Below are 22,184 nucleotides of genomic sequence, written 5' to 3' on the forward strand. Positions count from 1 at the left end.
AGGAAAGTTGAGAACCCCCAAACGATGTCTAAATACCAAATTTCAGCCATTTCGGAGGAAAATTGAGGCCACAACCTTCAAAATACCGAAAATTGGGAGGTACCGTTCTATGTGGGCTACATGAAGGCGTGGACCTATACCGACAAATTTATGGGGGGAAGTTGTATACCCCCAATAAAGGCTATATACCAAACTTCAGCCATTTCGGTGGAATATTGAGGCCACAACGTTCAAAATACCGAAAATCGGGAGGAACCGTTCTATGGGGGCTATATGAAGGCATGGACCCATACCGACAAAATTCAGGGAGAAGGTTTTATACACCCAAACGTAGACTAAGTACCAAATTTCAGCCATATCGGTGTGATAATGAAACTAAAACCTTCAAAATACCGAAAATCAGGAGGTACCGTTCTATGAGGGCTATATGAAGACGTGGACCGGTACCGACAAAATTCTGGGGGAAAGTTTTATACCTTAAAGAAGACTAAGTGCCAAATTTCAGCCATTTCGGTGTGATAATGAAGATTGTACCTTCAAAATACCGAAAATCGGGTGGTACCGTTCTATGGGGGCTATATCAAAACGTGGAGCGATATAGCCCATTTTGAATACCAACCATCGTGCAAGTAATAAAAACTTCTGTACCAAATATTGACTCTCTATCTTTAAAATTGCGAGCTGTATCTTGATTTCAACAGACGGACGGACGGACAATCATTAATATATATACTTTATAGGGTCTCCGACGAATATTTTGATGTGTTACAAACGGAATGACAAATTTAATTATACCCTCCATAATATGGTGGAGGGTATAACAAATAGGAACCAACGTCAACAGTTTGCCCGATCTCTATGGGCGCATTGCGCGACAACACCATTAACTTTGTCTTCTCGCCGTTTACCGCCAGACCCACTTTAGCAGATTCCCTTTCGACTTTTTCAAAGGTATCAGTTACTTCCTTTACCGATCGACCTATGATGTCAATGTCATCGGCATAAGCAAATAACATATGCCTGTTTCTATATATATTGTGCCACTTCTTTTCACCTTCGCATCTCGTATAACCATTTCCAGAATGTTGAAAAGATCACACGAGGGGCTATCACCTTGTCTGAAACCTCTTTTGGTACAAAAATCTTCGGAGAGGTTCTTTCCTATTTTAACTGACGATCGAGTATCAGTTAATGTCATTCTACAAAGCCGGATGAGCTTTGTAGGGATACCAAATTCAGACATGTCTTGGAATACCTCTGCACTTAAGGGGCTGTCGAAGGCTGCTTTGTAATCAACAAAAAGGTCTGCATCTCTCCAGGATTTTCCGCAGGGTAAATATCTGATCAATGGTGGATTTGCCAGGTCCAAAGCCGCATTGGTATGGCCCAATTATTTCATTGACCATAGACTTTAGTCGTTCGCACATTATCCCTGACACTATCTTATGCCCCTACAGTTAGAGCATGCATTCCAGAAGGTGCTTATCAGCTTGTCTTCTCCGGTTTTGAATAGCTCGGCTGTTAGCCAATCGGCTCCTGCTGCATTATTATCCTTCAGCCGGTTTATTGCTCTTTTTACCTCATCTTGGCCGGGCGGTAAACATTCAATACCATCTTCTGGGATTGGATCTGTGATATCTTCGTCGTCTTCGCTACTATTGGACACCAACAGTCTGGAAAAATGTTCTTTCTATATCCAGAGCACACTATCTGTATCAGTAACCAAATTGCCACGTTGGTCTCTACAGGAGGATATGCCTTTACCAAAGCCATCAATTTGAAGTTTCACTCTTTTGGTAGAATTTTCGGACTTCATTTTGGTTCCTGTACATCTCGATTTTTTCACATTTCCGCTCTTCCATTTTTATCTTTTTCCAGCGGAAAATACGTTTCTCTTCTCTCCATTTCTACCAATACATCTCTCGTGCGCTACACGTTGCTACTGATTATAGAGCAGCCCTATATGCCGCATTTTTCTCTTCGCTAACAGCACGACACTCCTGGTCATACCATGAATTCCTCAGTGGAGGTCTCTGGTATCCACGTATGGATTTTGCAGCTGTTTGCATGGAGCGGGCAATATTTTGCCACCTTGTTGAGATGTTATAGGGTCGAGGAGTGCTTTTATTAAGCAATTGTACTAGTTTAGTGGAAAATGCTGTGGCTATCTGTTGTGATTGCAGCTTGCCAATGTCTAACGTTCGTGTTGTGTTTGTTCGTACTTTATTCGCTACGTTTAACTGGGTACGTTCCTTTGCTGCAACAAGGTAGTGGTCCGATGAATGTCTCTCATCTATCACAAAGTGATAAATTTGATTTATTGTTTTCTGATCCGGAGACAGCCAGGTGCCCTTATGAGTGTCGAGATGCTTAAATCTGGTGCTACTAACCACCATGTTTTTGCCACTGCGAAGTCTATCAGCCTCACTCCATTGTCAGGTGTTTCACTGTGAAGACTAAATTGGGACAAACTGTTGGGACAAAGATATTCTCCTTTCCAATTTTGGGCATTAAAATCGCCTAGAATAATTTTAATATCATGGGCAGGACCACGGCCATATGTTTCTTCTACGCAATCGTAGAATATACATATATTTGGTCTGTTCGTCCTTGTACTCGGTTGGAGCGTGAGCGTAAATCAAGCTAATGTTGAAGAATTTTGCTCTTCTCCGTATTGTAGCAAACCTTTCATTTACTGGGGTGAAGCTGGAGACCAAATGTTTTAAAATCCGACCAACTACAAATCCACAAGCAATCTCATGCTTTGTGTCATCTTTAGGTGTTGTTGTGACGTCTTTCCCAATCCATCATATTTCCTGTATGGCAGTAATGTCGGCCTTGTACTTTTGAAGTAAATCTACCAGTGCATAAACTGCATCTTCTCTATAAAGAGTGCGAACATTCCAGCTGCAGATTTGCAGATCATGGTCTTGGTTGCGGGGATTGTCAAAATGTGTCTCATCGAAATAATGGTTTTAGACGCCAAGTATGTTTCGACGAAATCCGTTTCAGACAATTTGAAGTTGATTTAGCCATGTCCGTCCGTTTGTCTATCTGGCTGGCTGGTGCCCACGATAATTCTCGAACGGATCAGCCGATTCGGTCCAAAATTTGGGTTTCATAATAGTTTGTGCAAACTTGGTTTAAATTCGAAGATGGGTCATATCGGTGTTCGGAAAATTTGTGCGCACTATACTCTTGAAGGGAGTAACCGATTTGGTCCATACTTTGCACATCGCGAAATTTCTACCAGACTTAGATGAGGTTCCAATATGGACTCAATCGGTCCAATCCTTCAGGTGCCTCCCAAACAAAAATTTAGAAAAGTTCAGATTAGGATCTGCTCTCGAATCTCTTTGGTTTTTGTTGTGACAACTTGTATTCACTACCTTTCATAAGGGACAAGTCCACATTTTCTGACAAAATTACCTGAAAGGTACAACAAGCCCCTATGACACCGTGTGTAGTGGTTGGATGGCAAGATAACTCTCGAACGGATCTGCTGATTCGGTCCAAAATTTGGCCTTCATAATATTTTGTCCAAGCTTAGTATAAGTTCGCATGGTTTATCTCAGGCACCTCCCCCACAAAAGTTCAAAAATCTTCGGAAAAATTGTGCGCATGATAACTCTTGAATGGATTGAACAATTTGGTCCATACTTTACAAATCCTAATATATCTACCAGATATAGAACAGGTTCGAATACGGACTATATTTGTCCACTCCTTCGGGCACCTCCCACATACAATTTCAAATAAGCTCACTTGAAGACTTGCTCTCGAATCACTTTGATTTTTGTTCAAACAGCTTGCATTCGCTGGCTGAATTACGACGCTAAAAGTTTTTTCAGGGGCAAGTCTATACTTCTTGAGAAACCAGCCCGAAAGGTGTAAAAAAAAACTCCCAATGGCACAATATGTTGTGGCCGGAGAACAAGATAACTCTAGAACTCACGTACCGATTTGGTCCAAAATTTGGCCTTCGTCATATTTTGTCCAAACTTAGTTTAAGTTCGAAGATGTGCAATACCGGTCCACAAAGTCCGGTGCTTCCCCCAATATTTAAAAAAAATGTCACTAAAATGGTATGAGCGATATCTCTTGAACGTGGTAAACAATTTGGTCCAAACTTTGAATCTCCTAATAGTTTGTCTAATTTTAGTTTAACTTCTAAAATGGCCCATATCGGTCCTCTCTTTAGGGTACCTCGAAAGATCTTATCGAAGATCCTTTAGAAATGTATACCGATGCTGTTCGTTGTGATCTTGTTTACAGTGATATTATTTTTTCCGTGGACAATTCCATGCTTCTTGGCCTACTGGTCCAATAGTTATACGATGATCCACTGAAATGACTTGTGGGCGCGATAATTATCGAAAAGATATTACTCCCAAAATAAGACACACTTTCAAAATGGACTATGTCGGTCCATTCCTTTAAGTACCTCCTCCGCAACACGTTTGAACTTTAATCCTAATCCACATTTTTGTCAGCAAGTTCAAATATCCAAAAAGTTCCACAAAATTCAGAAAAGACCCTAAATAAATTCCATCTGTCCGTTGATGAAAGTTTCAATTCACATTGGCAGAGGGTATATCTCTGTCGGCAGAGCCGACTGATACTGTTTTACTTGTTTCAGAGTAGGCTGCTTTTTTCTAAGGGAGGGTTACTAACTTGTCGCCCAAAACCCAAATTTTTAACGTGCTTATAAATGAACGCGCGGCGCAAATTAGCTCACTACCTTTAACGGGTGTTAAAGGCAGCTCCCCAGGTGACACCACTAGGAGGTCAGTGTCCATTTAAGATTGCCAAGATAATCCCTTGAAAAATTAAAAAATTCTTTCATCCCCTACGTGAAAAAATTTTCTTATAGAAGATCAATAGTCTTCTTACAGGAAACGAAGAAGACCTTATTGTCCTCATATATAAGACTATATTGTCTTCATATAGAATACATCATTGCCTTCATTCAGAAGACTAGGAGTTCCACTTGCTGAGACACAGAAGGTCCTCTTCGTGAGGACCAGAAGACTACAAAGTCTTTTTATGGAAGACCACAAGGACTTCTCATAGCAGACCACAAAATCTTTTGATGGTACGTCTTCTTATAGAAATGTCTTCTCATGGAAGAGCAACAAGTCTTCTCATTGAAGACCAAAATGTATTCTTATAGGAGACCACAATTTCTCCTCTTTAAGAAGACCACATGGAAAAAATGTGTAAGCCAAATAAACAGAATAACCCAATACTATGTAATCTAATTGGATTTATTGAATTGGTAATAGCAAATTTTTGCTGGACACCCTAATATTTCAATGCCGGTATATTGACATATATCTATCAATATCATATCAGTTTTATTAAAAACCTTTTTTGTTCATGCGTTGTACATATAAACGAGTGTGTCAACAAGTTGAGTAGCGGAGAAAAGAACTCCGACAGACAGCGGCAACTGTCTGTCCATCTCATCGATAGCAGACAGACTGTCGTCCATCGATGTGTGACAAGCTGACAACCCTATTTACCACCTACAATGTATAAATGTCATGTCTCCATAAATGTCAATATGGAAGAACAAAACACAAAAACTGTGCTTTTTTGTTGTTGTCGCCTTTGTTACATCCCATAATCGAACCTATGAAATCTGTTGATGTTCGTTCTAGTTTAAAGGATATGAATGTATGTGTATAGTCATGCATGTATGTATGTGTGTCGGTGTTAAAAATAATATATTCATAGACAACTTTAATATTCAATATTTTATTCAACACTTTATTTAATAAACCAACATTTATTAAAGCTCCAACACGTGATGTTTGGAAAGGAAAAAAAATTTACTTGTTGAGATCAATTAAATAAATATTTTGAGTAAAATGTTGCTTTGGGAAAAATATTTTGTTTATTTATCTTCCTACGTATGTATGTGTGTAGTTATATTACGGCAGAGTTACATGGAAACAATTTACTTATTAAATTCCCATTTTTATTTCGTAATATTAATCATTGTTTATTTCCTTTTTGTGTTTCTGTAGAATAAAGTGGTGGTGGTGGACGGCACACGAGTGAAACTGCAAATTTGGGATACAGCCGGCCAAGAACGTTTTCGCAGTGTTACCCACGCTTATTACAGAGATGCTCATGGTATGTACAATATGCAACAGACAATTGCATATCATAATTTCATATTCATATAAAAGTTAACCAAATAACTGATGACTGTACAATTTCCAAATGTACATCAACTTCCAAGAAGGTCTATATTGGACAACACCTACGGATACCTTTCTTGAAAAAGTTCAAAATGTTCGCAATTTAAGGGCCGTTCGAAGATCGCTTTGAAATGATTACTGAAGATACTCCTCCAACGTCTGCACATCGTAATATTTCTCACACAATTAATCAAGATCGAAAAAATTCTATATCGGACAACCGCTTTCGGTATCTCACTTACAAAAAAATATAATTTTTGCATAAGTGCATCTTAAGGTCTCTTTGTGAACTGCTTTGAAAGGTTTACCGATATTTGTGCTCATGGGCAAGTACATGCTTGCTGACATAATGACCTCAAAACTCTAAAAAATACGGTGACCAACTAAAATGTTTGGTTGGCACGACAACTATTGCGAGGAATGATTCCCCAAAATTAGATCCAGTTCCAGGATGGACTATGTCGGTTCATTCCTTAAGGTACATTCTACGCTTTAATGAAATTTCAGGCTGCTTCTCGGATCGTGTTAAAATTTTAATATGGACATTGTAATTCTTCACTACAAGATTTTTGTTTTGGCTAGGGAGACATGGGTCCCAAAATGTCCCAATATTTAGGGCAGCTCCTTCATACACCTTCCGCATTAAAGTTTTTAGTTGTTGGTTTTGTAGCAACCGCGAATTTGAAGTCTGAGTCGGAATCGATCAATTTTGCTGGAGTCGGAATCTGAGTTGTTAATGCCAAAATGGGAAAGGAGAATATTTTTGGCCCAACAGTCGGGGAATTTAGTCTCCACAGTGAAATATCTGACAATAGTATGAGGCTGAGAGACTTTGCAACTGCAAGAAACATGGTAGTTAGCAGTACCAGATTTAAGCATCTCGATATTCATAAGGGCACCTGGATGTCTCCAGATCAAAGAACAAATAATCAAATTGATCATGTTCTGATAGAAGGAAGATATTCATCGACCGTTTGGATATACGAACGTTCTGAGGAGCAAACATAGTTTCGGACTACTACCTTGTTGCAGCAAACGTTGCAAATAAAGCACGAACAGATTCAACACGGAAGTTGGACATCGGTAAGCTGCAACCACAAGAAATAGTCACAGCATATTCCTCTCAACTAGCCCAATTGCTTAATGAAAGCACTTCTCGTACCGATAAGCACAATGCCAAATTATTGCCCACTCCATGCAAGCAGCCGCAAAATCCATACTTGGATACCAGAGACCTCCACCAAGGAATCCATGGTATGACCAGAAATGTCGTGCTGCTTCCGAAGAGAAAAATGCGGCATATAGGGCTACTCTACAATCAGTAGCGCACGAGAGAGGTATCGGGAGAAAAAGAGAGAGAAGAAACGTCTTTTCCGCTGGAAAAAGGTGGAAATGGAAGACGGGAGTGTGAAAAAATTGAGATGTACAGGAGACAGAATGAAGTCCGAAAGTTCTTCCAAAGAGTAAAACATCAAACTGATGGCTTTGGTACAGGCGCATCCTTCTGTAGAGACCAGCAAGATAATTTGGTAACTGATACAGATAGTGTGCTTAGGTTATGGAAAGAACATTTTTCCAAACTGTTGGTATCCGATAGTAGTGATGACGTCGAAGATACCACAGAACCAATCCCAGAAGATGGCATTGAATGTACATATATCGCCCAGCCAGGATGAGGTAAAGACAGCAATAAACCGGCCGAAGAATAATAAGGCAGCAGGAGCCGATGGCTTGCCAGCCGAGCTGTTCAAAACCGGAGGCGACACGCTGATAAGGTGTATGCATCAGCTAGTTAGCACCATCTGGCAGGAAGAATGCGTGGAACGTAAGCATCCTACGTCCAGTCCAATTGAAGGGAGATAAGACTGTGTGCTCCAATTACAGGGGCATAAGTCTGCTCCCTATTGCATATAAGATAGTATCTGCCATATTGTGTGAGAGACTAAAGCCTCTGGTCAATAAAATTATTGGACCCTATCAGTACGGCTTTAGACCGGGCAAATCCACCATTGACCAGATATTTACCTTGAAACAAATCCACGAAAAGACCCAAGAAATGCAGATCGACACCTTCCATCTTTTCGTCGAATACAAAGCAGCCTTCGACAGCCAAGGCTGTCTGATTTCGGTATTCCTGCAAAGCTCATTCGGCTTTGTAGATTGATATTATCTGATACTCGGTCATCGGTTAAAATAGGAAAGAACCTCTCCGAAGAGTTTATTACCAAAAGAGGTTTCAGACAAGGAGACGACCTGTAGTGTGATCTTTTCAACATCATGCTGAAGAAGGTCATACGTGACGCGAAGGTCAAAAGAAGTGGAACAATATACACAGACATCCATATGTTACTTGCTTATGCCGACGACATTGACATCATGGGTCGATCGGTAAAGGAAGTAACTGACAGAACTGAATCTGCTAAAGTGGGTCTGGCGGTAAACGGCGAGAAGACCAAGTTGATAGAGATCGGGCCAACTGTTGACGTTAGTTCCTATAATTTTGAGGTAGTAAAGGACTTCGTATACCTAGGCACCGCTGTAAACGCAACCAACAACATCGGTTGTGAAATACGAAGAAAAATAGTGTTGGCCAACAGATGCTAATTTGGCTTAAGTAAGCACTTTAAAAACAAGGTCACATCTCGTCAAAAAAAAAACGACGCTTTACAAAACACTGATACTACTCGTGCTGATGTATGGTTCCGAAGCCTGGGTACTTGCGCCAGCAGACAAGGCAGTGTTTGGTGTGTTTGTGAGAAAAATTCTTCGGAATATCTATGGTCCAATCTGCGTTGACGGTGAATATCGACGTCGTATGAACCACGAGCTGTATCTGCTATACAACGACATCGGTATAGATAAACGTATCGAAATGCAACGATTGCTTTGGCTAGGCCATATCATAAGAATGTGCGATGATGAACCCGCTAAAAAGGCGTTTAAATACGGGCCACATGGCGTTACGCGCAGAATTGGCAGGCCTAAGCTTAGATGGAGCAAACAAGTGGATGAAGAGAAAAAAATGCGCGTTATTCCAAAAAGCGAAGCATGAAACAGAGAGAATTGGAGATCTTTTTTTAGTTCGGCTTATAGAACAAATGTAATAGGCCAGCTAAGTAAAGTAAGTAAGTAATCTGAGTTGAAAAAAACTTGACTTCGACTCCGAGCAAATATTTTTACACATTTATCAAAAATGTCGGACTGTAAATTACCCATGGAACTTTCCCTCGGGGTAAAAAATAAAACGAGTCCGAAATCGAGCACCCTGATAGCAACGCAAATATATTCGTTTGTGTAACTTTCGGTTTCCTGAGTCATCTGTGTCAAAATTAAAAAATGCTGCAGTTGAGTGGGTTTAGTTCAGCAGTTAAACAAATACAGCTTGTTATGAGATCTTAACCCACGAGCAGGACATGCGTAGGGTATCGTGCTATGTATCCGCATCTAAATTTGGCTAAAAACGGCCTATTGCTATCTAAGAGGTTAACAACTTTTCTTTATCAGCACCCTAAATTCTGCCGACCAGCGTCTTGAGGGCCTTGTTCCTATTTCTGATCTTGTCACAAATAGCAGTGGCACGTTACACCCAATATGATGTCGTAGGTAGTGGTCAAAATTAGGCGTTCTTTTCATCTAATGGAACTCTCTGTTCAACTGCATCAGTGTGAATGATATCCAAGTCTGGTTGACAAGCCCAATGATGTAGATCTCTGAATCATGGAGATCTGTCTTGACGTACCTGGGTAAGAGGTTAACAAGGCTTCATTGTCTGCACGCCAAGTATTGCCGACCAGCGACTTGTTCTTACTTTTGATCTTGTCACAAATAGCTGTAGTCTGTGCGGACGACTTAAACATACTTTCGAACGTTACACCAATATTTTGGCGTAGTTGGTGGTCAGGACACCAGCGACTTATAAATTCAGGGGGAGCCTCATTTCAGCCTCCAGATGGTGATTTCGTCAGTTGAAAGAACTGCACTAAGTCACCTATGTAGATATTTAACAATATATGTACATATATCATATGTATGTATGTCATCGAACGTTACACCCAATATTTTGGGTTAGCTAGTGATCGGAATCAGTGCACCATCGATCAATATGTTCAGTAGTAGCCTCATTTCAATCGTTCAGGTTGTGGATTTAGTGCGGATATTTCCACATTCTTCCGCTTAAATTACGATCTTTATGCCGTCTAGAGGGCGTAAAATTTCAGAATGGTGGAGGTTAAACAGTTCCCCAGGTATCTCCCCGCCTTGGAAAACTACCTGTTTCAGTTTACGGGTCTTAGATTACTTATTTTTGAATCCTACAAACAACTGGCAGCCAGGCATATAGTTGAAGATTTCCCTAAAGCATGCTATGGTTGAGCATGGTATCAAAGGCTTCGATAGGTCAAAAACCACCATGACTGTTCGGTTTCCCGACCTCTTCTGGTTCAGTCCTCGATTGATATGCCGATAATGATATTGTGCTACTATGCTTATTCCGCAATCATGTTAGGCAACTGGGAAACAGCTCTTCATCATTGGGAGAAGTAGCGCCTCAAACACCTTCGCTACTTTCGACAGAAGGGAAATAGGCATGTACGATTCTTTATTTTCCTAATCTGGGATATCGAACTTTCTGATTTCACGCTTCACTTGTTCGCTCAATCGAAGCCTTGTCCTTTCAGTTTTGCGTGTGCCGCCATGCGGCACGTATTTATACGCCTTTTGAACGAGTTCATCATCACTCATTCTCATAGCATGGCCTAGCCAACCCAATCGTTGCATGTCTATACGCTTAACTATACATATGTACTGATGTTCTTTCCTATTTTAACTGAGGACCGGGTATCAGTTAAAGTCATTTTACAAAGCCGAATGAGCTTTGTGGGGATACAGAATTCAGATTTAGCTTCCAATAACTTTGCACGTAGGCAACTGTCGAAGTCTGCTTTATAACCAACAAAAAGGTGGTAGGTGTGAATCTGCATCTCTTGGGTCTTTTCCAGGATTTACCGCAGGGTAAATATCTGGTCAATGGTGGACTTGCCAGGTCTAAAGCCGCATTGGTATGGTCCAATTATTTTATTGACCATAGGCTTTAGTCGTTCGCATAATATCCCTGACGCTATATTGTAGACAATAGGGAGAAGACTTATGTCCCTATAGTTAGAGTATACAGTCTTATCTCCTTCCATGTGGACGGGACGCAGGATGCTCAGGTTTCAATTGCCGGATACGCATTCTTCCAGCCAGATAGTACTAACTAGCTGATGTAAACACCTTATCAGCATGACGCCTCCGGTTTTGAACAGCTCGGCTGGTAGGCCATCGGTTTCTGCTGACTTATTATTTTTCAGCCAGTTAATTGCTACCTTTATTTCATCTTGGCTGGGCGGTATACATTCAATACCATCTTCTGGGATTGGATCTGTGGTATCTTCGTCGTCTTCGCTACTTTTGGATACCAACAGTTTGGAAAAATACTCTTTTCATATCCCGTGCACACTATCTGTTTTAGTTACCAAATTACCTTGCTGGTCTCTACAGGATTATGTACCTGTTTCACTCTTTGGTCAAGTTTTCAGACTCCTGTAAGAAAGACGTTTCTCCTCCTCCTTCTTTTCTCCCGACAGCTATATCGTGCGTAAAATAGACCTATATTACGCATTTTTATCTTCGTTAGTAGCACGACATTCCTGGTCAAACCATGGGTTCCTTGGTGGAGGTCTCTGGTATTCAAGTATGGATTTTGCGGCTGTTTGCATGGAGTGGGCAATATTTTTCCATTGTGCCGATATGTTATCGGGACTATCGGGAGTGCTTTGATGGAGCAGTTGGGCCAGTTGAGTGGAATTTGCTGCGGCTATCTGTTGTGATTACAGCTTACCTTTGTCCAACTTCCGTGTTTTGTATGTTTGTACTTTATTTGCTATGTTTAACCTGGTGCGTCCGTTTGCTGCAACAAGGTGGTGGTCCGAGTCTCCGAACGATCGTACATCCAACAATTTGATATCTTTTTTTTTTTAATCTGGAGACAGTCAGTTGCCGTTATGAATATCGAGATGCTTACAGCTGGTGCTGCTAACTACCATGTTTTTTGCCGCGGCACATGATAGCTCATTACCTTTAACCAGAGCTCCGAATACTCGCTCGAATTCCACTCGCGAGTCAAATTCTTTTCGAATTCGAGCAAGTTGAGGGGGATAACTTACCCCGTCCCTACCGCCAAAAAAATTACCCCACCACCAAACAAACTAGCCCCACTTCCACCAAAAAATCGGACCCACAAAAAACTACCACCTTCCCCCAAATTTGCACTCGCGAGTAAATCGGAGCTCTGCCTTTAACGGGTGTTAAAGGCAATTCCCCAGGAGACACCACTGGGAGGTCAGTGTCCACTTGAGATGAGAGAGGGACCCAGATACATGTTGGGCTTTGTCATATTAAAACCGGTCAGGACCGTTCCCCACGTCACCCATTCGATGTTGCCTGTTGGAAGTGCTGACTAGACTAGATTTAGATGGTCGTACAAAAGATGTCTGCAGCCTGGTATTTTCTTTGGAGATTGTTTGTTTGTGTTCTCCTCATGCTGTCTAGTCTAGTGAAAGAAGTGGCGTCCAACACCACCAATTTAACAGTCTAGCGCTGATAAGAGAATTCCTTAAACATACCATAATAGTGTCTATTGTAAACGATTTACTTTTATGTTATATCCTCTTAAAGGTGGTTTAAATTCGAAGATGGGTTTCATCGGTACACTGCTTCCGGTACCTCTCCCACAAAAGTTCAAAAATATTCGGAAAATTTGGCCGCACGATAACTCTTGATGGGCGTAACCGATTTGGTCCATAATTTGCACATCGTTAAATTTTTACCGGACTGAGATTTGGTTATAATGTGGACTCAATCGGTCCACTCCTTCGGGTACCTCCCACACAAAATTTCGGATAAGTTCACTTTAAGACCTGCTCTAGAATCACCTTGATTTTTGTTGAAGCAACTTGCATTTGCTGCCTTAATTACGACGGTAAAAGTTTTCTCAGGGGCAAGTCCATTCTTCTTGAGAAGTATGACACAGTGTGTAGAGGTTGGAGAGCACGATAACACTCGAACTGATCGACCTTATATTTTGTCCAAATTTAGTTTAACTTCAAAAATGGCACTCCTTAAGGAACCTCCCCCACAAATGTTCAACATATTTGTCTAAGTGCAGCTTAGGGTATTTTCGAAGATCCTTTGGAAATGTATATCGGTGCTGTTCGTTGTGGTCCTGTTTACAGCGATATTCTATTTTCGGTGGACAAGTCCATGCTTCCTGGCCCAAAAGTTATACGATGACCCACTGAAATGACTAGTGGGCGCAATATCAATCGAAAAGATATGACTCCCAAAATAAGATGGACTGTGGCGGTCCATTCCTTTTTGAACTTTAATCCTGATCCACATTTTTGCCGGAAAGTTCAAATGTCCAAAAAGGGCCACAAAATTCTGAAAAGACCCTAAATACAATTGATCTGTCCGTAGATGAAAGTTTCAATTTACATAGGCTGAGGGTACATCTCAGTCATAAAGTACTTGTCATAAAGATAAATTCATCTTCCACCTTTAAGGGCCGTTCTGAAAATATTTTATATTGCTCCCCAACAGAGATTTCTTTGAACATTGTGTTAGCATATAAAACTCCTACCACGTAAAATTATTACAATCCTAGAAGAACAGAAAAACAAAACAAAAAAATATCTTCAAGCTATCCATTATTTCAATCTAATTTTGTTGTCTCTTTAAATCCTTTTTTTCCAGCTTTACTTCTACTCTACGATGTTACCAATAAAACAACCTATGACAACATTAGAGCTTGGCTATGTGAAATCCGAGATTGCGCCCAAGAAGATGTTGTTATTGTCCTGATTGGTAAGTTTTCTTTTGGGATAATCAAACGCACACGTGTAACAAATTTGCACAGATTTACAACAGAAACAACAACAATGAATTTACATACGAAATAAAACAAAAACTTCAATAATTTAATTAAATCCAAAAATTTCATTTTTTCTCTTCCCTTTCCCTTTAATTCTCTACATAAATTGTTCTCCCCCTCAAATAGGCAACAAAGCCGACTGTAGCAGCAGTGATAGACAAGTGAAACGAGAAGATGGCGAACGCCTGGCACGTGAACACAATGTACCCTTTATGGAGACATCAGCCAAAACGGGTCTTAATGTTGAATTGGCATTTCAAACTGTTGCCAGGTTAGTAAAGCCTCAGACAACAACAACAACAGCAAAAAAGAAAATAAAAATTGAAAGTGTTAAATCCTAAGAAAAGTTATAAACAAAAGTTTTGAACAACATGTTTGCTCTAAGAAAAAAAAACACAGATTTTATTGCCTTTCAAGCAAAACAACAAAAAGCTTGAAATTGTATTTGGGTTTTAGCTTTAAGGCAGGTTATTGGAAATATTTCTTTGAGTAATTTTTGTGGTATTAAATTTGTGTGTAGGGTTGGCTTTGATTGGCTTGTTAGGGTAAGAGTCAGGAATATGCGTAAATGCAGTTTAAAATGGGTATTTCGATAGATTTTTCTGTTGAGAAGGATATGTAATAACATTTCACACAAATTTGGGCAATTGACTACATGTTGTTGTTTCTGTAAGATTTTTACATATTTCGCAAAAGGACTTTCTGTTTAGATTTTGATTTCTAATTTAACTCTAATTCTCGAGCCGATTAATCGATTTGTTCCAAACTTTGCATCAGGTAATATTTTGTCCAAACTTTGATCAAGTCCAATATAGGTCATACCTTACCACACCCACAACAGTTCCACATAAATCGTGATCATACTATTTCTTCCAGACATAGATCAGCTTCTACTATGTACTACCTCTATCCATTCACATTGGGGTAAATCCCACAAAATTTTTAAATATGTTCGCAAAAGTGAAGTTTTTGCAACGGGTTGTGGTTGCCACACCTATTACGACGCACAGTGTCACGACCGTAGCCAAAAATGGTAAAAACTGAATACTTCGTTGAACAAATTTATTGATGGGGAGTGATAGAAAACATATTAAAATTAATATATTATATTGTGCGTTAATATTTAAAATTTAAAAGTAACGGTCGCTGCAAAAATGGTTCCTAAGTTCTCTTGGGATATAATAAACTTGGATACACCTTTGTTTGCATGTAAATATTAAACATATGGTGTTTACATTTACCCAAACATGTATTACTAAGTTTATTAATTTTCTGAAGCAAATTTTAAATTAAGTGGAGTGGGAAAAAAATTGTATAAAAGTGTATATCGATATTTTTTGCTGTATGAGTAGTAAAAAGTGAGTACTTCAAATATATAAAGGTCCCAGCTGCAGAGGTTTGCAAACGAATGTGTCACTTCTCTTTTGCAGCGACCACCTCACTGAGAGGATACCCCCTTTTTTAACAAATCATTTTGCGGTGTTGGCTATAGCCCGAAAACGAATGAACCGATCATCATATATTTTTGTGGGCTTATTAAGTACCTAATAGTCTTGCTTTAAAACGAGAGAATTTTTAAAAATATAAATTTTTAAAAAAATTGTGAACAGCGAAAATCAAAATTCGATTTTTTAAAAAAAATTTACCGTTTTTTGACCACTAATCGGTCAAAAAAATTTTTAAAGGAAATTTCTCATATATATATAGACAAGAGTTTGATATATTCAATATGCTCACAAACAATATGAAGACTAAACACCAAATTTCAGTCATATCGGGTGGATATTGAGGCCACAACACTCAAAACGCCGAAAATGAGGAGGCACGGTTCTATGGGGGCTTTAGGAAGACGAGGACCTATACCGACATATTTCTGGTGGAAGGTTATAAGTCCCCCAACGGAGACTTAATACCAATTTTCAGCCATTTCGGTGTGATAATCAGGCTAAAACCTCCAAAATACCGAAAATCGGGAGGTACCGTCCTATGGGGGCTATATGAAGGCGTGGACCTATGCAGACAAATTTCATGGTGAAGGTATAATGCCCCTGCGAAGACTAAATACCAAATTTCAGCAATTTCGGTGTAATAATGAGGCTAAAATCTTCAAAATACCGATAATCGGGAGGTACCGTTATATGAGAGCTATATCAAAACGTGGATCTAGGCCCACAATTCTCTGTTGGAATGTTTGATACCTCTGCCGAAGAATAACCACAAAATTTGAATACTTTCGGTTGGTCATTGTGTCTTAAATATTCAAAATACCGAAAATCGGGAGGTACGGTTCTATGGAGTCTATATCAAAACGTGGACCGACCAACCCAAATTTTTGTCCTGAAGATTGTAAGTCAATAATAGGTACGTGTACCAAAATTGATGCACTTACTACAACTCCTTATATTTTTGGCCACAGTTAATATGAACTCGCGACATAGTGCGACGGTATAATTGTTATACCCTCCACCATGCTATGGAGGGTATATTAGATTGTTTCTCCGTTTGTAACCCATCGAGACCATATAAAGTATATATGTATATTCTTGATCAGAATAAAGCCATGTCCGATCTAGGCATGTCCGTCTGTTGTAATCACTCTAGCGTCCACAATAATTGAAATCGAACGCTAAAATTTTACACCCGAGTGCTTTTTTCCATAGGCAGGTCAATTTCGCAGATGAGCTATATAGGTCCATATAAAGGTACCACCCGATTTAAGGTATTTTCAGGTTCCCAATGGTTACGAAATCTCTCCACTAAAAATTGTCAAGATATGTCCACATTTTAGTATAGCCACCATATAGCGGTGCCCTCCGATTTTCGGCATTTTGAGGATTTTAGCTACATTTACCGACCAAATTGCCTCATATTTGGCACTGGGAGTTTCAAGAGGACAAACAATTTCTGCACCACAAATGGCGGAGATAGGTCCACGTTTTGCTGTAGGCCTCATAAGATGTACCATTCAATTTAAAATATTTTTAGGCTTTCAGCTACATTTTTGAGCGAAGTAGCTGAAAATTGACATTTGAAGATCTCAATGACCAAAAAACTTCTAGGCTAAAAAATTTCCAAAGTACGTCCACGTTTGTGTACAGCCCCAACATGACCCTGTACCCTGCGATTTTTGGCATTTTGGGGACTTTAGCTAAAATCGTCAATATAGGCCCATGTTTTGGTACAGCCCCAATTTTGAGGACTTTAGCTAGAATTTTTGACCGTACTAGCTGAAATTTGACATTTGATGTTCCCAATGGCCAAAACACTTATCCACTAAAAATGTTCAAGGTAGGTCCACGTTTGGGTATAGCCCCAATATGACCCTGTACCCTGCCATTTTCGGTATCTTGATGATTTTAGCTAAAATCGTCAACATAGGCCTAATATATAAGGGTAACCCCCAATTTCGAGGATTTTAGCTAGAATTTTTGACCGAACTAGCTGAAATTTGACATTTGATGTTTCCAATGGCCAAAAGACTTCTTCACTAAAAATGTTCAAGGTAGGTCCACGTTTGGGTATAGCCCCTATATAACGATACTTCCAGATGTATGGTAATTTTGGGATTTTAGCTACATTTTTGGACCGAACTACCTTTAATTTAATATTTGACGTTCCCAGTAGTCACAAAACTTCCCCACCAAAAACTGTCAAGGTAGGTCCATGTTTGGTATAACCCCATATAACGGTACCTCCCGATTATCGGTATCTTGAGGATTTTAGCTAGATTTTTAAACCGAACTAGCTGTTAACATTTGAGGTTCCCAGTGGTCACAAAACATCTTCACCAAAAATCGTCAACATGGGTCAATTTTTTTATAACCTCCATAAATCCATGCTTCCCGACATAATGTTCCAAAAGATATAAAAACAACTAAAAAGTATTAGTCGGCTTTACCGATAGAGATATGGCGAAAAACAAAAATTTTTTACAATCGATGAATCCGAGTTTCACCCTTTCATAATTCGCGAACTGTTAACATATTCTATATAGTATGATATACATTCTTTAAACTGAAGTGTTTTAGGAGGAATCCCATAAGGTCGACCATTAAAATTAATTTACGTGGATGCTGTGTTGGCATCAATGTAGAAAAATAGGTAAAAATGGGTTGAAGCCAACAAGTTTTTTTATGCTCCCTTCCGATTTTAGGCTTAACCTTACATTTTATAGACATATGCCCAAAGAAAGACTCAAAGAATACTTCATGGGCAATATGATACTAGTGTATCAGTTTTCGATATATCCACTGCATCCACCTAAAACTGATGCTGACATTTTGAAGCCGGAATTTCGGGGTTTTTTGAATTGTTTTAATAATTCGGACGCGCAACAAGATAATATTCAAAACTCACATTAGGATTATAAAACTCGTGATTCTACGTCGTTTAATGCATATCTCATGAGTGTGCTCCTTAAAGCATCCTAGAAATTGGAGTCTGAAGGCCAATATTTGATGCGTGATTTTTTTTAAAAAACCTATTTTTTGCGTTTAAAATTTACAAGTGCCATTTAATTTTCTTTGTACCCCGCGTGAATTTAGTTTTTTTACGCGACGGATTTAATGAGACCTTCCGCGATCGAATCCATCCACTAAAACCGCGGATATAGATACCCTGAAAATAGGAAAAGCAGCAAAAAATTATTTCGACAAATCCGCGTACTAAACCGCGATTTTCTTGAAATTTTTTTACGTAAATGGAATCCTTTATACGCGATTATAATATTTGCGAAAACGCGTGTCATAAATTACAGAGATTCGCGTGTAATATGGGGTTTTCAACAAAAATAGAATGTGGAGGCACATCCGCGGTTCTTGAAGAATCTAATTAAAATTGGTATATTTGGACGTATTTTTGATAGGCGCTGACGAAGCCGGATGCGCATCAAAATCGTATGCACATTGCGCGACTTTTACCAACTTTAAGGTTTTTTGCAGTGTATGATGCAACTGGTGGCACACAATGGCCCCTGAGTGAAACATCGAAATATGCATAAATTTTGACAGAGATTGATTCGCTGTATCCAAAAACGGATGCGCATCAACCGACTTTAACTAATTCGCGAATAACAGGCTTTTTAATTATAATATTAATTGAATGATTGTAATTTCAATATTACTCTTAATTTCCTACCCTTATAAGTTATCACAGTAATCAGTTAAACTCTCGCGATGGTAAACCATATGTTTTGATGAAGTTTTAACTGTATACATTCATTATTCTATGGGATTTTAGCAAAATAGTTGGAGAACTCCCAAATATTTTTTTCTAATTTTTAGAATCAAACCAAAAAAATATTTGCAAGAATATTTTCCAACAATAAGTTTTTCTCTTTTGTTGTTGCTATAATATGCAATTTACGTACCCAATCTCTATAAATTTGGTATCATATTTTTCTACGCATTGTCTAGATTCCGCATATATTCTTTAATTTATTTGTTGAGGGTTTGTACGGATTCTGGGACAGGATAATTTGGATTTACTTCAAAATTTTTTTATTATTTGTTGACTTTCCGCGAAAATAATAAATTTAATAACTATTTAAACATCTACGAATAGATATGGACTGCTGTTAACGATTTATGCATACATTTTCTCATAACAACAAAAAAGATATATTTAAATATTTTTTCTTTATATGAGAATAAAAACCGCTATAACTTTTGCGCGCATTGGCCAATTTCGTTAACGCGAGCAGATTTGAAATTGGATTTTTTTCCTTTACCTCTGTACCAAAAATCGTAGATGTGCTCGTAAAAAAAATTTTTAATTTTTTTCAAATGGAATTGTAAAGGAATTTTGTTATTCGCCATATACCCTCAGCATGTGACATAATAATACGAAGCGAACCCACTATAGGTTGTTTTTCCAAAACATCATTGTTGAAATGAGTACTGTCGTTTATTCACTGATCTTCATTGATAAAAATTTTGGCTGCAATGCCTGCTACGAACTCTTTTGGTAGAGAAGAACTCTGGAACATGGATCTGTTCTGTTTACTATCTCTGCATCCACCACCGTGAATTGGAGAACTTCATCCTAGTATTCGTCGTCGGAATACGAGACGACACCACAGAGTTCCCAACAACAAAGAACGGATCATCTTACACCACATGTTGTTGTTCACCGTCCCGAAATTCATCGTTCCTGCAATTCAATTGCAACAAGTTCCGCAAAAAAATAATCGACATTTTAGACTTTGAGAGTAGAAGAAACATCATGGTCGCCGCGATCCAGGAAACAAAGCTCATCCGTCACCTGTATCTTGCAACGTTGCGAAGTTTATAGAGTTTTGCGGAAGGATCATACAGGAAGCGGAAATGGAGGACTCGCCGCCATCATAATACACGAGTCTGTCCATTACATACCTGTCCCGCTTAACTTAACTGTAGTGACCCATACGTTGAATGTATGTACAGTCTGTCGCAAAAGTTAGTATACACCGTGGAAACCAAAATGTATTAGGGATAAATATCACTATAACTTATTGAAAACAACAAACAATTCGTTTTATTTGATAGACAAGAGGGTTGTCTTCCGTAATAACAATTAAAAGTGCGCAATATTTGCATACATTACCAAATGTACGGTTCGTATCCCAAAAATACCAAAATTTATGTCGCAAAAGTTAGTATACAACGGAGAATCCTCGTGGAACTGTGTAAAAAATTCTTGATATGTTTGAACAAAATGAAACTAAATCTCTACTTAAGATCATAAAGAGTGTATTAATTGGTTTTAATGGCAGCTATAGTACTTATAGTGGCAAGTCCAACGTACACTGGATCGTAAAATCCAAAAAAATTGGTCATCTACAAATACAACAACTGTAGCGACAAAATTCCGGGTGTTATGTCCTGTTTATGGATTCTAAAGCCATGAAATTCTCAGAAAAGCTCTAAAGTTTCAATATGGGGTGATCTTGATCGAGTTTCGGCTTGTCCTGTTTGAAAAAACGGGAATTTCTTGAAGGAAACCCATACTTTTGAGGGCGTTGTCCTTTTTAAATATGTAATAATCCTTAATCCTTAAACATAAGGACTTTCCTTTTCAATTAATTTTCTCACAAATTATGTCCCTTTTCACATTCCCACCAAAAATAAATAGTAGGAGAACCTCAAGTTCGGGTGTAAGCCCTATAGTGATACTCCACCACCACAGAAGGATATGATAGCTCATTTAACATTTTAATACAGAGCTTTCTCTGCTGTTATAACGCATGGATTGTGCAATAACGTTCTGAAAAGCTGTGTTCGCTTCACTTAGGACCAAAATACAACTAAATGGATCAGTTAGAAGTAGTTCATTAGACATTAGTCGTACATTAGACTGGGGACACGAGAAGCATGTTCGATACTGCTAAAAGGCCGGTAGGACAGTATAACTGTAGGGCTTACAACGGACCTTGAGGTTCTCCTTCTATTTACTTTTGGTGGGAATATGAAAAGGGGCAACACTTGTGAGAAAATTAACTCAAAAGGAAAGTCCTTATGCGTAAGAATTAAGGATTATTACATGTTTCATAAGGACAATGGCCTCAAAAGTATGGGTTTCCTTCAAGAAATTCCCGTTTTTTTCAAACAGGACAAGTCGAAACTCGATCAAGATCACCCCATATTGAAACTTTAGAGCTTTTCTGAGCATTTCATGACTTTAGAATTCATAAACAGGACATAACACCCGGAATTTTGTCGCTACAGTTGCTGTATTTTTAGATGACCAATTTTTGTGGATTTTACGATCCAGTGTATGTTGGACTTGTCACTATAAGTACTATAACTGCCATTAAAACCAATTAGTATACTGTTTATGATCTTTAGTACAGATTTAGTTTCATTTTGTTCAAAAATATTAAGCATTTTTTACACAGTTCCACGAGGATTCTCCGTTGTATACTAACTTTTGCGACATAAATTTTGGTCTTTTTGGCATTCGAACCGTACATTTGGTAATGTATGCAAATATTGCGCACTTTTAATTGTTATTACGGAAGACAACCTTCT

General features: G+C 38.8%; 1 protein-coding gene across 3 annotated transcripts in view; it reads left to right on the forward strand.

Moving 5' to 3' along the window:
- Window positions 1-22,184, forward strand: part of Rab26 (RAS oncogene family member Rab26) — a 137,383-nt gene that overhangs the window by 110,182 nt on the left and 5,017 nt on the right. For all 3 annotated transcript variants that reach the window (XM_073981693.1, XM_073981694.1, XM_073981692.1), the window contains 3 exons: window positions 6,033-6,141; window positions 14,001-14,111; window positions 14,305-14,449. In XM_073981693.1, the coding sequence (XP_073837794.1) occupies window positions 6,033-6,141; window positions 14,001-14,111; window positions 14,305-14,449 (365 nt within the window). The remainder of the gene's footprint in view (window positions 1-6,032; window positions 6,142-14,000; window positions 14,112-14,304; window positions 14,450-22,184) is intronic.

This window comes from Musca autumnalis, unplaced genomic scaffold, assembly GCF_047663935.1.
Source record: "Musca autumnalis isolate F117 unplaced genomic scaffold, ASM4766393v1 scaffold_4, whole genome shotgun sequence".
NCBI lineage: Eukaryota > Metazoa > Arthropoda > Insecta > Diptera > Muscidae > Musca > Musca autumnalis.